The 23,133-nt window shown below is 33.9% G+C and overlaps 1 protein-coding gene across 1 annotated transcript in view; it reads right to left on the reverse strand.

Annotated features, from left to right (window-relative positions):
• LOC138698385 (titin homolog) overlaps nucleotides 1-4,362 on the reverse strand; it is a 55,802-nt gene extending 51,440 nt beyond the window's left edge. Inside the window, exons 1-2 of the mRNA XM_069824256.1 lie at nucleotides 3,953-4,362; nucleotides 3,490-3,663 (exon numbers count right to left, since the gene is read on the reverse strand). Of these exons, the coding sequence (XP_069680357.1) occupies nucleotides 3,490-3,663; nucleotides 3,953-4,124 (346 nt within the window). The 5' untranslated portion in view covers nucleotides 4,125-4,362. The remainder of the gene's footprint in view (nucleotides 1-3,489; nucleotides 3,664-3,952) is intronic.
• Between the last annotated feature and the right edge of the window lie 18,771 nt (nucleotides 4,363-23,133).

Consider the following 23,133-nt stretch of genomic DNA (forward strand, 5'->3'; position numbering starts at 1 on the left):
AGGACTGTGAAATTTTACAGTCTGTACTACCTGACTCGAGAATAGTATCCTCATTCCCTGTGTCCAAGCAGCCATCCCTGCAGTAGTAAAGTAGCTGGCTCTACTGGGTGTTCATTTCAAAGTGTGTCATGACGTCACTGTTGTAAGTCAGCGATTTGAAGCGAGTTTCAGCTTTTATGTCAGAGAAGTTGCATATTATTCAAGGCGTTCAATCTGAACTTGAGAACGTGTACGGTACAACTTGAACGTCGTAGCAACAGATGGTGGCCTGTACAGTCTGTGTGCTACCATAACCTCTTTCGAACTGTGTTTTGCGCGGGCAATTCGTACGCAGGGTATTTGTTATCATCGGTTGCGTACCGCAACATTCCACAACACAAATCAAATGCTCCGTGCCCATGTTGACCGTCCAAGTTAATGTCAACAAATACATAAGTATTGTCAGACCATCGGATCTGTGCCCCTTCAGCACTGTCATCGTTCTTGGAAAAGTTAGCGCCTGTACTCACTCCATTCCACCCGCTTTCCTCCCACCACGTTAAACAGCAGGCCACGAACCTTGCCGAATAGGGATGTTGCCAAACTTCCGTCAAACGGTGTCATAAATAACTGATCCTCCATGCTACAATATTATTTATTTCAATCAAAATACATCTTGTATTTCTACATTTTTTAAACCTAAATCCCATGTCTCGAATCACTTTCCATAGTTTTTCTCTCCAACCTTGGAAATTATTACTTCTCTCGCAAGCTTCAGTAACTCCTTCAATGTTGAAACTTCTTTCTGAATGGTATAAAATTCTTGTATCTTTCTTCTTAAAATACATCGGTTCATATCATCTACAATAATTAAAAGTTCCCTTGGTCTGTTCTTCTCTGGTGATTCTAGCTTTACATCTCCTGCACAGATTCCCTGTCTCCAGATTTTCTTTATTAGGAGTTCTGACCTGTCTATATAAATTACATAAAATGTTGTATTATTAGTATTAGTTAAGTAATTTTAATACATAATCAATTGAAATAAAATAAGCCTCACCTGTGATATCAGTTGCTCTTTTCGTTGCCTGATTTATAGGAAATAGATACTGACCTGTTTGTTTCTCTTCATCACAAAATGCTATTACATACTTGCTTAATAATATTTCTTTTGCCACTCCATGCTACAGTATTCAAGTTGAGTTGACAACACTGTACTGCAAGTGCAAATATTGTAAACTGTCCCGCAAGAAGGCCAAAATTGTGAGTAGTGGGGGACAGAAAGGGAGAGAGACAGGAATGCAGGGAGAGAAATGAATTACCGAGGCTGAGAAGGAATTAGGGCTCAGTTCGCATATCTTATGGGGGCACAGATCCAATGGTCCGACTATAATCGTCTTAACCCTCTCGCCATATCCCGACAGTAAGAAAAAAAACTCACCGAACGTGTTTCCAAACAGTTCACATTCCTGCCACTACCGGCGTTACCGTGCGTATCGGTACGTACTCTTCAAATGAATGCCGTACTTACTAGGCAACTTCTCTGGCACTTAGGTAATACGTCCCTGCGAAAGTGTAGGAAGATTGAATTATCTAGGCTCATCGGCTGTACTAAAAGCCAGGTTATGAACCGACTATAAACAGGAAGTAGCTGGGTGGGCGAGAGGAAAGTGCGGGTTAGAGGGGTAGCCTGTGCAGTGATGACACATTGAGTGTGGGGGGTAGAGGGGAGAAGGAGAACGGAGCTTTTCATTGGACCTCACGTGAACATGTCGTCTGCTAACGAAAATCTGGCAACGGGACCATGGAGACAGTGTAGCCAAACTTCCCAGTTCATTTGCAGTACCACGTGCATTACGAGCTGCATTTCGTACCAGTGTCATTAGCTCGTGCTTTCTTAAAACAGTAATTTTAATTACTAATATTGTTGATAGTATTATCGAGAACTATATACTTGAATAGAATAATGAATTCTCCCGAGTGCTACGATACAAAAGGAAGTGGGTTTTTAAATCTGGAGAGAAAGAGAAATGATTTTGTCTGTATAGCCTACAAGCATTACCGACAAAAAGTGTAAATGGAGGCATCACATCGGTAGAAGAAGCAGCGCGTCAAATGGCTGAGACACTGCTTGTGATTTACTTAACTGTTCTAATTTCCATATTGTGTGTACTATAAATTAATAGTAGACCTAACACTATCCGAATACTCTTATTTATTTTAAACAATGGCTCAGCCGGCTCGAGTTTTCCTTTTAAATTTATATATTTGCTTATTTATATATTTGTGAATTAATAATAATTATAATAATAGCAATAATAATAATAATAATAATAATAATAATAATAATAATAATAATAATAATTGTACATACTCGTACATGACTTAATTAGTATCAATATAAAATTAAGATCATATCCATTAAATTATTATTATTGTACAAAAATAGCTAAATAGTAAATTCGATTTATAACAACTCAAAATAAAATAAAAATTACTATAATATATCTTAATATATTTAGTTAACACTACATTATTATTATTATTATTATTATTATTATTATTATTATTATTATTATTAGGGCCTATTATTATTATTGAATTGAATCGTTCATTTAATTGAAATGTCTGAATTCGTTATATACTTCTTTATTATATTAATAACTGAAAACACAGTTACGACAGTTATTTTAAACATATTATGTGACAAACGCTGAACAAGCTTTGAATCTCGCACCACTATGTGGCAACAGAGCTCAGAAAGAGAGAAACAGAACGTTGCTTCTGGTTTAGTCAGTTTATAACCTGGCTTTTAGTATAGCCACATGACGACATACGGCGAGCCATGACACACTTTGAACTGAACACGCAGAAGTGTCTTCTTAAGGGGAGGCAGAGGTGAAATTTTCGAACAAAACTGAAGAAAATATGAAAATTGGGTTTTTTCCATTTTTACTATCTTTATTTTCATATTCCGATGTTAGTTTTTGATTTTGTGCTCTTAAAAGTATGAAATTAAAACCAAGATAACTGTATTACTATATTGTTCCCATAATAAACTAATACTTATCATTATTTATATACCTCCTCTGAACATATAAATAAAAAGAAATATTGAAAATTTCTTCCAATATGGTGCATGGAGCATTTTATATCAAACGATATAAAGCTTTATAAAATTATTAATATTTACAGAACTATTGTACTTAGAAAGTTGAAACTTGGTATGTCCATTACTAATAACATACTTAGTATCCATGATCAATTTCAAACAAATCGGATAGATTTTGTGGATTTTGAAATATTCACCTCTGCCTCCCCTTAAGTGAACAGTTTGGTAGTTAGTGAGTGAAGTTACGTTTCTGACGTGCCGTGCAGTTTTATTAAGATGGAATAAGTAAGCACCATCACATATTTTCAAATTTAATGACATGGTTGTCCTAATAGCTTGTTTAGGAGGGAATTGTTCCAGCTCTAGTCATTCCTACATACTTAAAATTGACTACTCCTTACCTCTCAAACACCAGCAGCAGCAGAAACAGAAGCGGCAGAAGCGGCAGAAGCGGCAACAGAATTTCTTCCACCTCGTCGCCTTTTTTCGTCTTGTTGTTTTGACTGATGATGACAATCCTGATGATGATGACAATCCTGATGATGATGACAATCCTGATGATGATGACATATCTTCTACAGCAACAAAAAATAGAACATTTCTTAAAAAATGACCAGTGAACAATATAAGATCAAAAAATGCAAATACGCAAAATAAGTAAGCTACATATATTGGTTTTGTGTTGAAGTGAAACGAGTATATATTGTATCCTGCATTGTCTGTGATTCTAAGAAAAATATGTGATCAACTTCCGAGCCCTGATATCAATCATCAACTCACCACTATTTTCCCACCTCACTTTTGATATTCCCATCACATTCACTCTATTTCTTCTCATTGCTTCCTTCAAGTTTTCCAACTTACCTTGTAGAACTGGAGTCTTCTTATACCACGTTGTAGTCCATCTTCTCGTCGATTTTCGTTTCTTCTCTCCATTATGTTCCGTCATAACGAGTCCTTTCCCAGTATCTCCCACCCGGACATCCGATTGGGGAGATAATTTACGTCCGGAGTTTTTTACCGGAAAAAGACTCATTATGCAATAAATTGAACAACTGTTATTGGGATGAATAAATGCGGAAGCTCCCCATTGCTTTCCGCATACCACTCTCTCTTTCGCATCTTAAAAGATCCCAGGGGGCCCCAGCGTGGAGGTGAGGAGAGTGGATTTGACTAACTAGGCCCTCCGGACTTCACCGAAATTCACCACAGAGGTTAAATATCAGTTCCATCAGGGTTTTTGACCCGATCAGAACCGGGAAATCCCAATTAGCCTTTGCCCCCCTTATTGAGTCTAAAGATCATCAGTGTTAAAAGACCAACTAAGATACTTATCGAACATGACACCAAGAAAGTTAGTCTTAAAGGATGATTTAAGATTATTTGATTATTTTTAGTGGGTTATTTTACAACGCTTTATCAACGTCTTAGGCTATTTAACGTTTGAATGAGATGAAGGTGATAATGCCAGTGAAATGAGTCCCGGGGTCCAGCACCGAAAGTTACCCGCACTTGCTCATATTGGGTTGAGGGAAAACCCCGGAGAAAACTTCAACCAGGTAACTTGCCCCAACCGAGAATCGAACCCGGACCACCTAGTTTCGTGGCCAGATGCGCTAACCGTTACTCCACAGATGTGGACTTTTAAGATTATAGTTATGTCATTGAAATAATAGATATGTAAAATTAACATTATTTCTAAGAAATAAACATGAAATTCTGTCTCCATTAATAATAAGGGTCATTCCATAGTGAAACACGTAACATTTTCGAAGTAACTGTACCTGGTAAGGTTTATCTTGTCTCAGTAGCAATAAAACCAAGTCCCTTCAAATGAGGGTGGAGATTATAGGAGGGTTGTAAATTTTCAGGATTCCTTTCAAAATCTTGTTATTGTACAAGCTGCCGGAATTCAGTTTCTTGAAAGACAAGCTCAGTGACGGAACTACACAATATGAAGAGAGATATTTTGTTATTTTATTTTGCGCTACAGAATGTATCAACTAGTCTCTTCCGCCACTGGAAGGATGGATGGCATCGCTCCACTCCCCCATCGCCATAACAACACAGACGAAGTAAGGCATATCTCCTTTCTCTCTCTTTTCACAGTGAGACAAGATACATCACACAGCCTTTAACTATGATCTTCGCAGGATATTTAATTAAATACTTAGTAGTTCATGAAAAAGACATTAGCATTCCAAAATATAAACACAAATACTTAATGAAAAGAAATAATAATGTAAAAGATATGAAACATTATATGGTGTGGCACACGTACATTTTCTTGCCACTTGATTTATTACCAAAATGGAAAATGATCATATTCTTGTGTCAAATGACATAAATGCATTCAGTTGTTCTCCAAACAATTAAGGCACTTGTGTAGTACATGTAACTGCTAAATAACAAACTTTAAAAGAATAACAGTGTCACTAAGAAATAAAATATTGAAAATTATGTAGTGACACACGAACATTTCTGTCAAGTTGATTACTAATTGTTTTAAATGCACTATAAAGACTTACACACTATGCATACAGTTCTTATTATACAAAACAACACTTGATTACACTAAAATACATTTAAAATATCCACGGTTGTTTACAACCATATCTCCTGTGTAATGTCCACACATCGGATTCTAGGGCAAATGCCTATTTTGTTTCTTTAGGAGAAAAGTAAAAATAATTATTAATATTTGTGTTTCATGGAAATTGAAAGGTATTCAAAGAGTTTTATAGTGCCCTAAAATGCCCTAAAACGGTTATTAGAGCCTAATTTGTTAATATTCGCCTAAAAATGCCTAACTCACTGTAAAGTTTCGCATTTTACTCTTACTTTTTATAATTTATACATGCATTCACTGCGAAATTTAAGGCATTTAAAAAGTGGAAAGTTTGCTTCACACCGGCCATGAAACCATTGATAAAGGAAACAAAATGTTTTGAATCTCACGACACTCGCAATAGATTTCACCGAATTTAACATGTTTGGAGGCATAAATGCCGACAAAGAACCAACCTTAGTTTTGAAGCAGGCAACAATCACAACATGTGCTGCTACCAATTCAGAGATATACTATACTATAAAAATGACTGTTTTCGGTCTGAAACTGATTAGCTGTACTGCCCTTCAGAGTGTAATAAAATCACAATTTTTGGAGAAAGAGTGTTTTTTAAATATTTATGAAAAGTCGTAAAACTGCGAATTAGTAGGGTAAACCGTTACAAAATATTTAAAAGAATGGCCCTCCTAGTGTTAACACTACCAGGAAATGCAACAATAAGTGGAACTTTGTATTTTTGTCCAATTGAATCTCAATAACAACGGTTCATTTGAATGCTCGTTAACAGTTGCTCTTTCCCTCACCTTATTTGTGCTGAGAAGTTTTGAGCGGTAGGACGTTTTCCTGTGAAGTTTAACGCGATAATGCCGAAAAATATAAGTGCAAAATCTACATTGATCCGGCAATGGCTAACAGAATATTCAGAATTCACTTATGATGGAAAAATAATATTCTGCAAGATTTGTAGCAAACAGGTATGTAACAATAGTTGAAATATATCAATTCTATTAATTTTAATGAGTAGGCCTATAATATTTATACATTGACTGAGCTATCCTGAGGTATAATTCTTTTTAAGACCACTACACTTTAACCTTTTAAATTCCGATAGTTAAAGTATTTGCAGGTCATTAAAATTTTGATTGTTCGAACCCACTAATTTTGTGATAGAAATACGGCAATACAACAATTAGGATTTTATTTTAATTCAGTTTACTTTACATTTTTAGATTTCGCAAGAAAAGAAGTGCCACCTAAAGCAGCATGTGCAAGGAGCGGCTCATAAGGCTAAAGCTCAGCAGAAAAATCAACTGCAACAAACTTTACTAACACAGCCTACTTCATCCAATCTCAGCAGCAATTTCTATGCTGATTTAACCAGAGCGTTTGTTGCTGCTAACATTCCCTGGAATGCAATTGAAAATCCGGTTTTAAGACAGTTTTTACAAAAATACTGCAAACAAAATATCCCATCTGAGTCGACCCTAAGAAAAAATTACTTAGACAGAATATACAATGAAACTTTAGCTCCATTCGGGAGGATATAGGTGATTCTTACATATGGGTCTCTGTGGATGAAACCTCAGATCCTATGAATAGGTATATAGCAAATATGGTAGTAGGAAAACTTAGTCCTGATGGACCTTCAATTCCACACCTCGTATGTGTTAAGGAACTTTCTAAAGTGAATAGCCAAGCCATTGCTTATTTTGTAAATAAAGGCCTACAGTCTTTATACTCAGGTAATATAGACGATTCTAAAGTTCTGTTGTTTTGTACTGATGCTGCCTCATACATGGTTTCTGCAGCTCCACTTCTTAAAACATTTTATCCTAACCTCACGCATGTAACCTGTCTAGCACATGGCCTTCACAGGGTTTCTGAAACAATCCGGAATGAATTTCCTCTTGTCAATTCGTTTATTTCTAACACAAAAAAATTTTTTTGTAAAGCCCCATCCAGGATTTCAATATTCAGAGAGAACTTTCCAGATATCCCACTCCCACCTCAGCCGGTTGTTACACGATGGGGAACCTGGATTCAGTCAGTGGTGTATTATTCTAAGTATTTTAAAGAAGTGGTCACAGTTATTGATAAATTACCTGAAACTGATAGTGCAGCGTGTGTGAAAGCAGTGAAAGATTGTCTGAATGACTCACGAGTGAAAAACGATATTGCCTACATAACATCAAACTTTTCTTTCATACCTGCAAGCATTGAACAATTAGAACGTGAAAAACAATCTCTTTGTAGCCAAATAGCAATAGTAAAGGAAGCTCAAGTGAACATACATTCTGCTTTGGGCGAAACTGGGAAAAAAGTTAAAAATAAGTGGGACAACGTATTAAATAAGAATGTAGGATTTTCATTGTTGGAAAAAGTATCAAGAGTAATATCGGGGAAAAGTGTAAATGTTCCAGTAAGTATTGATGTTTCTATTGTACCTAATTTAAAATTTGCGCCTCTCACATCAGTTTCGGTTGAAAGAAGTTTTTCTGCTTTCAAAATGATTCTCAGTGACAAAAGGCAAAGGTTAACTGTGGAGAATTTAGAAAAAATTCTGGTGGTGTACTGTGCAGATAATTATAATAAAGTCTGAGCATGGAACTGAATTTCAATAACTTAAAATGAGTAATCTTGATATCAATAATCATTATTTCATTAGGTTCAATATATTAAATTTGTGCAGCTCTGTTTATAAATATAATATAGTATTCTTTTTTAATGTTTAAACATACTTTTTTGTGAGTATTTTAGTGTATAACTAAAAATTTCAGTGAAAGAAATAAGTATGATACCTTGATGTGCCTAAAATGCCTATTTTCATTAAAATAGAGCCTAATTTTACAAATTTTGAGCTTATTTTAGGCGCCTAAAACTGCAATTTTTAGTGCCTAAAAATCCGATGTCTAGTAATGTCATGTGACGAATACACCAATATAGGCTATCCACTTTTTTTGCCATTTGTAGTACAGTACTTTCCTTTCTTGAACATCACAGACACTTCAAATTCTTCGCCACTACAAGCCTTTGGGTAACTTCCTCTGGTTATTTGATGTCTCTTTTTAAATTGATTATTTAACAATGCTGTATCACCTAGTAGGTTATTTAGCGTCGATGGGATTGGTGACAGAGAAATGGCATTTGGCGAGATGGTCGAGGATTCACCATAGATTATCCGATATTCGCCTTACAGTTGGGGAGAACCTCGGAAAAACCAACAAGGTAATCAGCCCAAGCGGGAATTGAACCCGCACACCAGCGCAACTTTGGCTCAGCAGGCAAGCGCATTAGCCAACTGAGCCAAAGACGTTTTATAGTTTAACTGAGCTGCGCTGTGGCATACTTGATGTCATCATAGGTTACAATACACCAATCTCCTTCTACCTTCAATTGACCTTTCGCAATACTGCAACGTGCTAAATTCCTTGCTGTGGACTGATTTGTTTCAATGGGTGATAAAACATGTTGTGGTGAATGATCTGTAGTGTTTCTAAAGACACCTACAACAAGATGCCTCAATTCGTGAAAGCATTGAGCATGTTGTATTAAATTAATTGGTACAATCTTTTGAAAGACCTTTCTGTCTTCAGGCAGATTAATGTAGCTTTTGTCTACAAAAAATATATTTCACATTGATATTAGATTCTTTTATGACATTAAAGTCTTTTTAGTTTTCACAACACTTCTTCCATTTAAGATATGTTGCCAGACATATCTCTTGAAGTCGCCCTCGGTAGCGTCGTTGGTATAGCGTTGGCGTTCTATACTCGAGGTTGCGAGTTCGATCACGGCCAAGGTCAGGCTCATGTCAGTAGATTTACTGGCATGTAAAAGAACTCCAGTGGGACAAAATTCCGGCACACCGGCGATGCTGATATAACCTCTGCAGTTGCGAGCGTCGTTAAATAAACCATAATTTAATTTTATCTCTTGATTGTTGCTCCATTGCCATCACGTGCTCCTTTGTTATGATAAGATTCAAATAAGTTCCGTTAATCATAATGGATGACATCTGGATAGTTATTTTTTAAATGTGCGACTGCACTATTCCTTCCAGGCAGCCACTTTCTTTATTGTTCTACCGCTGTAAAATCTTCAAGTGTTGCTTTGTTCAAAATTTTTGCCTAAGATGTTGTATGTTTCGAAACATTAGATGTAACTGCGTAATATTGTGAGCATAGTTCATCACGTTGCCCTTTTGATTTTGTAGTAGAGTAGGCCTACTGCAGCATTTTTGATAACTGGATAAGTTGAGTCAGTGATCCAGTGGACTGATATTACCTCATTTTTTCTGCTAACTCAAACTAAATTGATCTCACTTAAATTCTTGAAAATATATATAAAAAATGTTCAAAATGTACAAACACTTACTAACATAGATTTTAAAAGGCCTATATTTTAAAATTGCTAAATAATATCTTCCGTAAGTTAATTAATATCATTAAATAAGATAATTTTAAATTAAATGTAGTAGGTACCATTTACCTAATGTGCAAATATATAACCGATTAATGTATTTATACATAGGCCTAGTATAGTATCTACCTACTTACCATAAATAATATGTATAAGCTTGTTTTTTTTATACCCGGTATAAAATAACATAACAAGCTTTAATTCAAGGAATGAAAAAAGTAAACATTTTATACGAACTTTAGGCATAAATTAATAAATGTTTTATACAAATTTTAGGCCTACATACTATATTTTTACAACAGTTGTTGTTGTTTAGTCAACTGTTCGAAGACTCACAATACCAAGAACAAATTATGGACCACATATTTTCAAGAATGTTTAGCCTATAGTGTATGTACATTAAAAAATGCAGAGGTGCTTGTGTGTACACACACAAATATCTAGATTCTTAAGTATTTGAAATCCCACCGCTAATTATGTTTAGGCGTAAAGACTTCCAATAACAAGAAAAATTGCAACTGGATTTGAGGATAAACTTTAGTGACACACGAACATAACATTTTTGTTCGTGTGTCACAGTCATTGTCTTACGTGTATCACGTGTTTTTCTTGTAGCATTTATACATCAATCAAAATGTTGTCCATATAAAAAGTTGATTGTTATGTGATGTGTCTCACTTTTCCATTTATGAAACATTAAAAAATGAAATGGTTTTGAATAAATATAAACAAATGTCGATTTGAGCATGACACACGAACTCTCAATCTTTCTTTGTAATAACTGTAATGAAATAATCATTGTATTACAGTTTATGTGCATTATCATTGTTAAAATAAGTCAGCACTTCATTATTAATTGAAATTAACGTAGAGAAGATTTATTTGTCTTAAATGTCTCTTCTAGAACTCATTGTAAACCACTTTTCGTTCAACTAGGAATACTTACATTGCCGTCAATGTTTATTCTCGACTGCCTTCTGTATGCTAAGTGTAATGTGCATAATTTTCCTACTTGCTCATCTATTCGTAATTATTCACCCGTTCCAGACTTGATATATATTTAACAAAAGTATAAATATAATACTACAAGCAATAGTTTTACTTCCATATCTTATAAGCTTTATAACTCTTTACCCATGAATATAAGAAATAAGTCATATTTTATCTTCAGAAGGTTAGTGAGAAAGGCATTGATGACAAACCCACTCTACAGTGTCAATGAGTTTAGCAATATTACGTTTTAACCTCCTGTAAATGACACATTTGTACATTTTAATCTTATCTTATACCATTTTTAACACTTTTAATCTGTCTTTGTAATTTTATTGTCTGGTACTTGTATATTATGACGTGAATATGTTAGGAGAAAATCCACGAACGATTAGGGAAAACACGGAAATTCTACTTGAAGCAAGTAAAGCGATAGGGTTGGAAGTAAATCCTGAAAAGACTAAGTATATGATTCTGTCTCGTGACCAAAATATTGTACGAAATGGAACTATAAAAATTGGAGATTTTTCCTTCGAAGAGGTGGAAGAATTCAAATATCTTCGAGCAACAGTAACAAATATAAATGACACTGGGAGGAAATTAAACGCAGAATAAACATGGGAAATGCCTGTTATTATTCGGTTGAGAAGCTTTTGTCATCTAATCTGCTGTCAAAAAATCTGAAAGTTCCTTGGACTCTCACTTTGAGAGAGGAACAGAGATTAAGGGTGTTAGAGAATAAGGTTCTTAGGAAAATATTTGGGGCTAAGAGGGATGAAGTTACAGGAGAATGGAGAAAGTTACACAACGCAGAGCTGCGCGCATTGTATTCTTCACCTGACATAATTAGGAACATTAAATCCAGACGTTTGAGATGGGTAGGGCATGTAGCACGTATGGGCGAATCCAGAAATGCATATAGAGTGTTAGTTGGGAGACCGGAGGGAAAAAGACCTTTGGGGAGGCCGAGACATAGACGGGAAGATAATATTAAAATGGATTTGAGGGAGGTAGGATATGATGGTAGGGACTGGATTAATCTTGCTCAGGATAGGGATTAATGGCGGGCTTATGTGAGGGCGGCAATGGACCTCCGGGTTCCTTAAAAGCCAGTAAGTAAGTAATTGTATATTTATTTTGATTTTATTTCAATATCTATCGATATTAATATAGGCCATGTATTATATATTTGTATTTTGACGTTGTCTATGGGCTGTATATTTGCTGAATGACATTAAATTATCTGTCTAAAAAAATGTGAATTCAAATATGTGATTTCTAATAGAAAATTTCACGCTCTTAAACCACAGATTTTTTATGCTTTTTCTCCCACAATCTTACACAATCAATGCTGTCAGATTAAAAAATTCGGATCATAATGAAAAAAATGACATATAGCAAGCAGAGATTCGTGAGAATTTTCTTTTTCGTGAAAATGTTACATTTTCATGGAATGACCTATAAGATTATTAGGACGACACCATTTTTAAATTCACAAATACCATTAATTAATTTTCAGTTTGTGCAATACCTAGATGCTAAACAGAAACAATATGAAGTTAAACTTCTATCAAGTTTAAGTAAACAAACACTTCCATATTATTAATTTATGCAGTGCTAAGAAAAGTTGTCAAACAAATGCTAAGGAAAAATCGCGAACTGAATATAATATACGGGTATTAAAGTAATATATAAATGATAGAATTCTGAAAAAAAGCTTAACTTCAATTTTTATATATGATACGTGTGAAGTGGGGAGCACACAGATAGGCATGGGGTAATTTTGACTGTGCTATTGTGAAGATTATTTTATGTGCTGTGCAATTATCTTGGACTGACACTAAAGACAGGTACGTAGGCCTACACATTGCAAGTCTCCATGATGGTCAGCACAACACACAACTACGTTCATACAACACTTTCCATAGGCTATGCTTTGCAGAATTGCCCAGTGTTATTTATATTGTAAATTTGTATATGATACACTGTTTAACATGAATACTGGAATAATCATACTCTCGCCTTTCTGTATTTATTGTGCACGCAAGAAATGCATAGTTAAAATTTACAGCACTTTCCATTTCCAGGACTGATCCATTAAAGTTACACGTAAATGCTAACCAGACTTAACAGGCGCTATGGCAGATCAGAGGAGAAACTGACAAATCGAAGTGCGAATTCAGGAAGAAAATCACTACTCAACAGGTTTTCATAACATGGACAAGAATAACTATTTTTATTAATTTGTATGTCCTGATTACGAATATGACATTGAAAAAGTGCCTACATGTCACATTTTTTCAGAAACTTATATTTTTAGTTAGTGAATCGTATAAAAATGTGTTAAAACCTAGCTACTTTGAAAGAGGTTCTTTTCTTTAACGTAGATGTTTTACACAATTATATATAATTTCCGTCCTTTTAAGGTACCATTTGAAACATACTTTCACGTTTGTGGGATAAATAAGTGTTACCCTTAGCGACGATTTATTGTTTTATTACCCTTATTATGCAGCTGCACGGAGGGTAGGTCACATCTGGCTATAACTGACTAAGGGAAAGGAGGAAATATGGTCGCTGTTGTATCGTTAGACAAGAAATGAACAATTTAGCGATTAGTTCTGATTGTGGAAGTGTTGTGAGCGGTACTAGTTATTCTGTAATAGTGTTAAATGGATCGCAATCGTCGTTCATGTAAAATTTTTCCAAACAGTTTCTGCTATCTTTGTGGGAAATTAACTTTGAAATCACAACGTCAATCAATTACAGACAAAGTAAAAAAAGGCATAGGCCTATTACTTGTATTTTGGCTGTAAAGTGGGTGAACAAGACAAAAATTGGTCACCACACGTGTGTTATGTAACATGTTACGTGAAGTTAACTGAGTGGTTGCGGGGGGGAAAATAACAATATGTCTTTTACTGTTCCAATGATAGCCTACCAGTCACTTCTGCATTACCAAAAAGAGGGCTTTTCAAGGAAAACTAAAGATAAAATTGTGTATCCTAATCTCCCACCAGCCATAAGACCCGTACCACATTCTCCTGAGCTTCCTGTCCCTATCCCTTCGCCCAGTGGGGAAGATTCTGTCATTCCAGAGGAACACGAACTATCAGAATCCTCAGACTACCCTTCAACTTCCGCTGATCCCACCTACATTCCCGAACATCATAGAACACCACATCTGATACGACAGCCAGAACTTAATGACCTAGTTAGGGATTAAGATCTTTCCAAGCAACACGCTGAACTATTAGGTTTTAGATTACAAGAATGGGACTTATTAGCAAAAGATACCAAGATTTCCTTGTTCAGAAAACGAAGCGATAAACTGACAAGTTATTTTGTAATGGAAAACTCTGTTTGTGCCTGCAAAAATGTGAACGGGTTGATGGATGAATTAGATATTGAATATAATTCAGAAGAACAGACTGTTCATTGATTCATCAAAACTAAGCTTAAAAGTAGTTTTATTGCACAATAGAAATACAAAAGCTTCCATCAGTGGCTCATTCAGCCACTATGAAACGAACTTATGAAAATATGTCACTAATATTGAATGCAGTAAATTGTAATGAACTTCGCTGTGCAATTTGTGGGCATTTTAAAGTAATAGCTTTGTTGCTTGGATTACAAGGAAAGTTTATTAAGCGATGTTGTTTTTTATGTTTGTGGGGCAGTCGAGCAACAGCACAACTTTATGTGTTGAAGAACTGGCCTATCAAACAAGATTATATTCCTGGTGAGCATAATATTAAATATCCTCTGCTAGTGCAACATGAAAAAGTACTTCTTCCTCCACTGCATATAAAATTAGGGGGTAATGAAAAATTCTGTGAAAGCTCTAGATAAGAGTGGAAGCTTTCAATACTTAAAGACTCTGTTCCCTAAAATCAATTATGCTAAATTAAAAGAAAACTTTTGAAGGACAGCATTTTTGAGAAAAGACTAACTCCAAGGAATTACCAGCATGGAAATCTTTTGCATCAAAGGATTTTTAGAAAATCACAAGGCAGAAAATTATCGCCGATTAATAGAGACGTTACTAATAAACTACAAAAAAAATGGCCTGCAGTATGTCACTGAAGATCCACTTCTTACATTCACATTTGGACTTCTTTCCTGAGAACTTAGGGACTGTAAGTGATGAGCACGGAGAGCGGTTTCACCAAGACATTGTTACAATGGAGCAACGGTATCAAGAAAGATGGTATCCAGTGATGATGAGTGATTATTGCCAGTTTTTAAAAAGGGAAGATTTCAGTTCTCATAAGAGGAAAAATGAAGGTTTTTTTTTTTTATCTTTCTATATTTTATTGCACGAAGAGTGGTTTTTATAAGTATTAATAGCAGGTCAGTTATTAATGTATCAGTTTTATCATATCTAAGCTGCCCTTGGAAATTTTCACACAAAAAATGAGAACAAAGTAATTTTTAATAGATAAAAAATTATGATATTTCAATGTATCAAGTAAGTATCTATAACACAAAAACGTGACGTGTTACAAACTTTTCATTGTCATTTTCGTATTCACCACATGCAAATTTTATTGATGTTATGAAAAAAAATTGTTCAAATTTGTTGAGTAGTGTAATTAAAGAATTCCAAAGTGAAATGGGTCTCTTGGTTGATAGAATGACACCTGAATGAGGGACCACTATTGACGATTAAATGGCAAGAAATTTTTTAAATACCACCCAAATCCCTATCATAACAAGAATAAATGAACTCATCTAGCGATTCTATGTGATTCTGCAAACATTATCTTGTGGATCTAACTCAAATGTGGATGCACTTCAACAGTTCACAACATATACCATGAATTCAACATTTTTTAATTGAAAGGAAATGTTTAATGGTAAGAAATATATTTTATATCACATAAATTTTTATTAAATTCTATTCTATTGGTAGTTAGGCCTACTAAGTTTGTCTAAATGCACCTCTATAAAAAGGTAGTTTTTGTTATTTAAATGTTATCAGAATTTGTATACAAATCGAATATGCTACCTTCAAGTTTTGCATAAAGTTTCATTAAAATACATTAGGTAGGAAAGAAGTTATAAATTTTGTTTAAATTCAGTCCCTATAAAGGGTAGTTTCCCTTACACAAACGTAATCAGAGTTTGTACTCAGATCAAACAGCTACCTTTAAGTTCTGCATAAAGTTTCATGAAAATATGTTAGATAGGAAGGAAGTTATTAATTTTGCCTAAATTCACCACCTATAAAGAGGTACCGTAGTTCCCTTTGCACAATCGTAATCAGAGTTTATACTGAAACAAATACGTTAACTTAATGTTCGGCATAAAATATCATGAAAATCTGTTGATTAGGAGAGAAGTTATTAATTATGTCCATCTAGATTAACAAAATTGCACACTGTGCGATGCGGGCTGATGTGAGGACGGCAATGAACCTCTGGATTCTCTAAAAAGCCGTTTGTAATTAATTATTACTACTATTGTTATTATTATTATTATTATTATTATTATTATTATTATTATTATGATTATGATTATTATTATTATTATTATTATTATTATTATCGTAATAATAATTGTAATTATTAAAGTAGTATTTTATGAAGAACAAATTGATTTTAAATACACATTACCGCAGCTAATCCAAATATAATTAGGTGATAAAATATGTGTACCTTATCATATAATTAATTATACCACCTGTATATTTGAATAGCATGTTCTGGAAAGGAACTAAGTCAAAATTTTCATTTTTTTGTGATGAAATGATTAATACTTCCATGAAGTATTGATTTGCAAAGAAAGGAACTTAGTCAAACCTTCCCCTGTATCTCTAACATCAAGTTGATATTTATAGTAGGGGGACTGATACGCTCATATTTAGCATATTCATGAAAATAAGTTTCTTTGCTCTCCTAAAATGGAGAAAAGTTTGACTTAGTTCCTTTGTAAAAAGTGCTATCCTTTGCAATATTAATACATTTCTCACTTTCATTTGATTATGAATTAACGCAAAGCAAATGAGAGAACAGTACCATGTGTGGTATGGGAGTATTTTCGAAGTTTCATTAGTGTTAGAATTATTACTATTACTCTTTATTGAAGTTGGTGTAAATGTAGAATTGAAACTATGTTAAGGGGAGATTAAAGACTGAAGGGGTGTAATTTTCACATTTACATTGAAACTTCAATAACTTGGGACACACTTGAGCCACTGTAACGAAATTTTGCAGAGATATTCTAGACATATGTGTGCATATACTATGTAAATATGAAGCAGATTGGAGGTGTAGTTTCGATGATATTGAAATTTTCATTTTGTAATTAAAAATAATTTATCTTAAAAATATAGTAATTTTTATGCACCATTTTCTCAGAAAATATCATATAACATTGATTCAAACTTTGCACACTCCAAAAATGACTTATAAGAAGGCAATTAACGAACAGGCAAGTATTATAGAACTGTCATACCAATAAAAAAAATTGTTGCAACTTATAATAAATTTCATACTTTTTTCAATGCATAATTAGTCACTGTTATGCAATCAATAGTCCCACATATGTAATGCTTCGTCAATTTCTGTAATATATTAAGGTAAATGTGTGTGCAAAGTTTCATTCATTTTGGTTAAGTAGTTTCTGAGAAATTCGTTCATAAATGTGAAAAAAATATAGTTTTCAGAAAAACTAATTTAAAAATAATTATTACAAGAAAACCTATTTTGCACAATTTTGTGTACCTTAAAACATTCCTGGAGCATAGTGGTTCTGTCCCTCCTCTGTTTCTTCTTCTCTCTTCCTCTTTTCGTTCCTCTTCTTCACTCTGTCTTCTTTTGTGATGGTCAATTCCACTGTGATGGGTGTTACTTTCAGAAAGAGATTCTTCGAAATTTAACTGGAATACAATAATTAATAAAATATTTTTACTACTTCTTTTGTACTCCAATGAATCTCTACTTTTTGCTTGTCAGACACAACTAATTATTTTTTTCCTAACCATTATTTGTCAGGTGATATAAGTGAAATAAACAATGTGACGGGTGTAACATGAAAAAGACATGCATAAATTAATGATACAGTTTAACTGATAACTCTGTGAAGTTCACAGTTTGAATTAATTGTGTTGCCTATTTTCAGTGAGAGGAAAGTTCAAGGAATCGAGTGATATAATGGATGTAATTAAAATATTAAGCCTTGCACTTACAATTTAATTAATCTTATGTGACGGGTGTTCCTTAATAACGTGATGGGTGTTACTTGTCTGAAGAAATTTCACATTTGGTTTTTTTTGGTTCAAATCATAGAACATACATTTTCTGTAGTTCACTACATAGACTTAAGAGTACTGGTAGCCTAATATCAATGGTAGACATATGTTTTCAAAGTGTGCAATTTTGTTTTAAGTTAACTTTCACTTAGTAAATTACAAATATGATGTTGACAGGTTCAAAATTGTATTTCTGACGCTCTAAAGTAAATTAATACAAATATTTAAGGTAAGCAAGCCCTCCCTATACCGCCCATGTTAAATTTTAAAATTTCAGGTGCACTTTATTCTGGATGTATCTGAGGTACAAACTCCAAATTTTCAGGGATTATTTAATATACATTTATCTTTAATAATACGAACTAGGTTTGATCAAATGTTATCAGTTTTTTAATTATTAATTTTTTTCTAAATGTTTAATTTTGTGTTTAAAATTTGTAATTCAAAATTTGAAAACTCAGGTTCTAAGTAATTTACAAAACTTTCCTTTCATATTATTATTAGTTATTGTATTCCTAATGTCCAGTCCAAATTTCATGCATTTATCTTTAATGGTGTTGATGTAACTAACGTGCACCAACGTTACAAAAAATGTACAATTGAGAAAAATGGAGTTAAAGTTTTGGCAAATATTCTCATACTTAAGTGCACTGCTAGGACATTCCAGCACCATAATCTGGATCTTCTGTGTCCTCATGGCTTCTCTTCTTATTCCTCTTCAATTTTCTTCCTTTTTTTGCCATTTCCTCCATTACCATTTCTGCTTTTTTGATGCGAAGAGAGTCTAATTCCTTCAAGATGTTATGGTATTGAAGCCTGGTTCAATCCCCAACTTTTGTAAGACTTCCACTCTTCCAATATTTCCATCATTGGATGATATGATGGCATCTCTTAGTCCTAAACTAAGTGTATTGACACTACCAAAGACTGTTTTGGGGATCCTGCATCACAGAACACAGTTAAATGCTTTGTTTGTATTTTGAAACTTACTATGCAAACATTTTTTTAGTAATTCTGGATGGTACAAGTCTCATATTGGTTTTATGGCAAGCATAACAGATTCTGGTAAACCACGGTGTTTATAATGAGGTACCTTTCTATTATATTTGCACCACGAATTGTCACCTTTAGGACACAGGTCATGTTGGGGATGATCATCAGTGGAAAGTTCGTGAAAATATGTAGCCCATACTGCACTCCTCATATCCTGCAGACTATGCAAATTATTTCTTAGGGCTTGATCATAGTAATTTTGTAATTTATCTATCATCCCATCTGTAATCTCTTTGATCCCCCAACACCTTTGCCATCTGAAAGTTTCTTCCCCACTAAATCTTTCTTGAGTTTGCGAAGCCTGGAACCCATGCGCTTTTGTACATGTCCAATGCACTCCAGTTTCTCCACAGTACAATCGTCCCTAATTATATGGTTTACTTTCCACAACTTTTACAAAACCATTACTGTCTCCATCACCTAAGTACTGTTTTTATTTTACACCATGAGTCTGGTTGGAACATTGATAAATACATACAGCTCCCTTTGCTTCCATACCACCACTGCTTCCATCAAAATTCTTTACACAACCTTCACAACTTTTTGCATGTATCACAATATTTTGATAGCAATTCTGAATCTAAAACTTTGCCTGTATCAACTGAAGTAGCTATCACAACTCATGGTTTGACGTGTGGCGTCTCTTATGCCATGTCCCATCTATTGCAACTGGAATCTTATCATCACTGTCATTGCATTGCACTGCTTCCTTACATGCTTCTAACATATGGTACTATCTTTGAGACACTATCAGCTGATTCTTGAATATGTCCAATCACCTTATGAAATTTTGAATGGGGCTTAGACATTCATCATGACACACAATCTACCAGCATAATCTTTTCCAATACAGCGTAGCCCATATATGAATCTTGTATTCACTTCATATCCACTAGCGGTAACTTTTGATGTTTGAAAAGTGCCTTCCTTTCTGCACACTGCACACAGTATTACTAATGATCTGGCAAGTTCTTTTCGTTTCTTTATGTCTTCTTGAACTGACAGAGAGTCACATTCACAGTATTTACATTTTGTTTGTTGAGATAATGCTTTTGACATCAGTTCCAAATCCACTAGTACATAACCAGATTTCAACATGTTATTTTCACAATATTAGACTGTTGCATTTCACACATCTCATCAAATAGTTCTATGGAAGATGAAAGTTTCTTCTTCGATGAACTAGGAGGTGTAACACACTTACCGGCACTGGTAGTTGTTACATTTGCTTCACATGGTGTTCGGTCAAACCTCTTCTGCACTAAATACATTACTAACTTTTCCATTACTAATTAAATCACTAGTAACTTCCTTCTTTCTTGTATAAGTGTTCCCAGTAAACGTTCTCTTTCCAAACTTCTTATTTCTTCCCATTTTTTACCTTCACAAATACAAACTAACAAATATTTATGTTTATCTCGCTTCCTGTTTCCTTGGAAACCAAACCATAGATGACCATGAAAAAAGAGAAAGTTGATAGAGGCATCAACAGAAAATATGAAATTTCTCGCAAAAAACAAGAGTTAGTTCATAAAAATATCTTCAAAGGTTTAGGAAATATATAAAAAAACATTAATGTCTGCAAAAGTGGGCGTGATCAGAAAAGACATGCAATCAATTATATGCTCATTAAACATCCAATTTTGGTCCGAATCGATTATAAACCGCATATTCGCATTCAGAACACTTGAAACACCAGAAATCCAAAAATCCATATTTTGAACCATAAACGAAGGCTTGCTTACCTTAATAGTAACAATAAAAAATACAGCCATAAAATCAAAATAGTGTGGCTAGAAAAACAGATTAGCTTTTGATATTAAACTGTTGTTCCTAACATAAATTTACTTTTTAGTATATAGCCTATGCTCACTTTAACAAATGCTAAATATAAATTTATATTTCTCACAATGGAATTTAATATATTTTACTAAAACTGTAATTACAAAACAAAATGCAAAAACTTAAGCAGCATCATACTCAGAGCTGTCTCAATTTTTACTATTTGGACAGCTTTTCCTAATGACTGGAATTTCGTACACAGGTGAATCACTGAAAACACTACTGTTTATTAATGCAGCTTTTCTTGCCCTTTAGTTTCAAACTTTCAGTTTTGTTTTCTTACTGTGAGCAGTAAGTTCTTTTCTTGATAGCTTCTTTGTTCTCCTAAGCTTTTCCCTCTCTCTCTCCTTCTGCAAATAGTCTTCATATCTGTGTTGTTTGGGTAAAGAGAGATGTCATAAAATGAGCTTGGTGATAAATGAAAATTAAACTTGGAACTCTTACTGAAAATAATTTTCTACATAAAACATATCAACTGCAAGTATTCTTTTCATTTTTGCACACTCACTAGTATAATTTAATTTGTGTGTTCATCTGGGGAACAAAATTCCATCTGCACAAAAAATTACTTATCCCCCTTTACTCGAGCACCACAGAATTTTATCTTTATTTAATTTTCTTCCCCTACGGCATTCAGGTTGTCTCTCAGCTGCTGATTTCCCCATTCTGCAATTAAATATAGCCTATATGGTATCCAGCTATCTCAAAACGTTAAAATAAATAATTGCATGGTTAACATGCAGCTTTGTTTATCCTAAAAATGCAGCAGCTTAATCTACATTTATTTTTAGGTTATGCTAGTGGTTAATATCTTAAGTAATTCATTCCTTGTTAAGTAAGCAAGAAATAATGTTACAGAATAGAAAAGTACTATGATTAACTAAAATAGAACATAAGTACAAGCATTTACCTTTGTAACCTTTCATTTTTATGTAAATCAGAACTTTCGACCAAACATTCAGCTTAACGTAAATTTGGTGGGAAATCTTTCAGACAAGTAAGCTTTTGGAGGAAACAGGTATTGACGACTGTTGATAACTTAAACTTCAGATTTACCAGCATTTGAAACCTATTTAATAATGTGTTGTGGGAATTATCTGCAATAAATCAAAATACAGAATTTCTGTGTTCTCGTTGCTCTAATTTTGTAACACCCGTCACATTAAAACACTTGTTATTTTCAGTTTTAAAAAAATTTAAAAAATACTGTACTTTTGGCATCATATTTCGACTTAGCTATCAAAAATTGGTGCTTTCAGGACAAAAACTGAAAGCAAGAGAGCAACTTTAAGCATATTCTGTGACGGGTGTTACATAAAAACACATTTTTAAAATAGCAAATTTTTAAACTCACTGACATTCATAAAAGTAAATTGATACTGATTTTAAAGTCTTCTCTTTCTGTTAATAGAATTACAACAGAGAACAGCCTTGTTTATTAATTTTAAGTTATGGTTTGGAAACAAACTGCCAAAGTAAATTTGACAGATCAAAAGTACACACTAAAAATATTCACTTCGGATGTATGTAAAACAAAGATGAATTAAATAAATTGAACTTTTCTGTTAATTTCTAAAAATATGAACTTTCCTGAAGAAAATGATATAAAGAACATATACTGAACATGAAATTTAATTTTAACTTCAATGTCCAACCTATCGTGGAACTGACCTGATATTACTTGCTTCGACCTCCGCTTTCTGGACACGTTGCTTGTCGATCTTCAACAATGCTGTCCTCATGTTCCACCCACATCCAATGTCGATATTTTCCAATACATTAACTCTGCTTATTGCCCCTTCATTGAATGAGAGCACAGCATCCCTTACTCCAATCTTCAAGGTATCTAACCCCACAAAAACTGTTTTAGGCACACGGGTCCAAATGAAATTATTAAAACTCTCATTTGCATTCTGT

This window comes from Periplaneta americana, chromosome 4 (assembly GCF_040183065.1).
Source record: "Periplaneta americana isolate PAMFEO1 chromosome 4, P.americana_PAMFEO1_priV1, whole genome shotgun sequence".
Lineage (NCBI taxonomy): Eukaryota > Metazoa > Arthropoda > Insecta > Blattodea > Blattidae > Periplaneta > Periplaneta americana.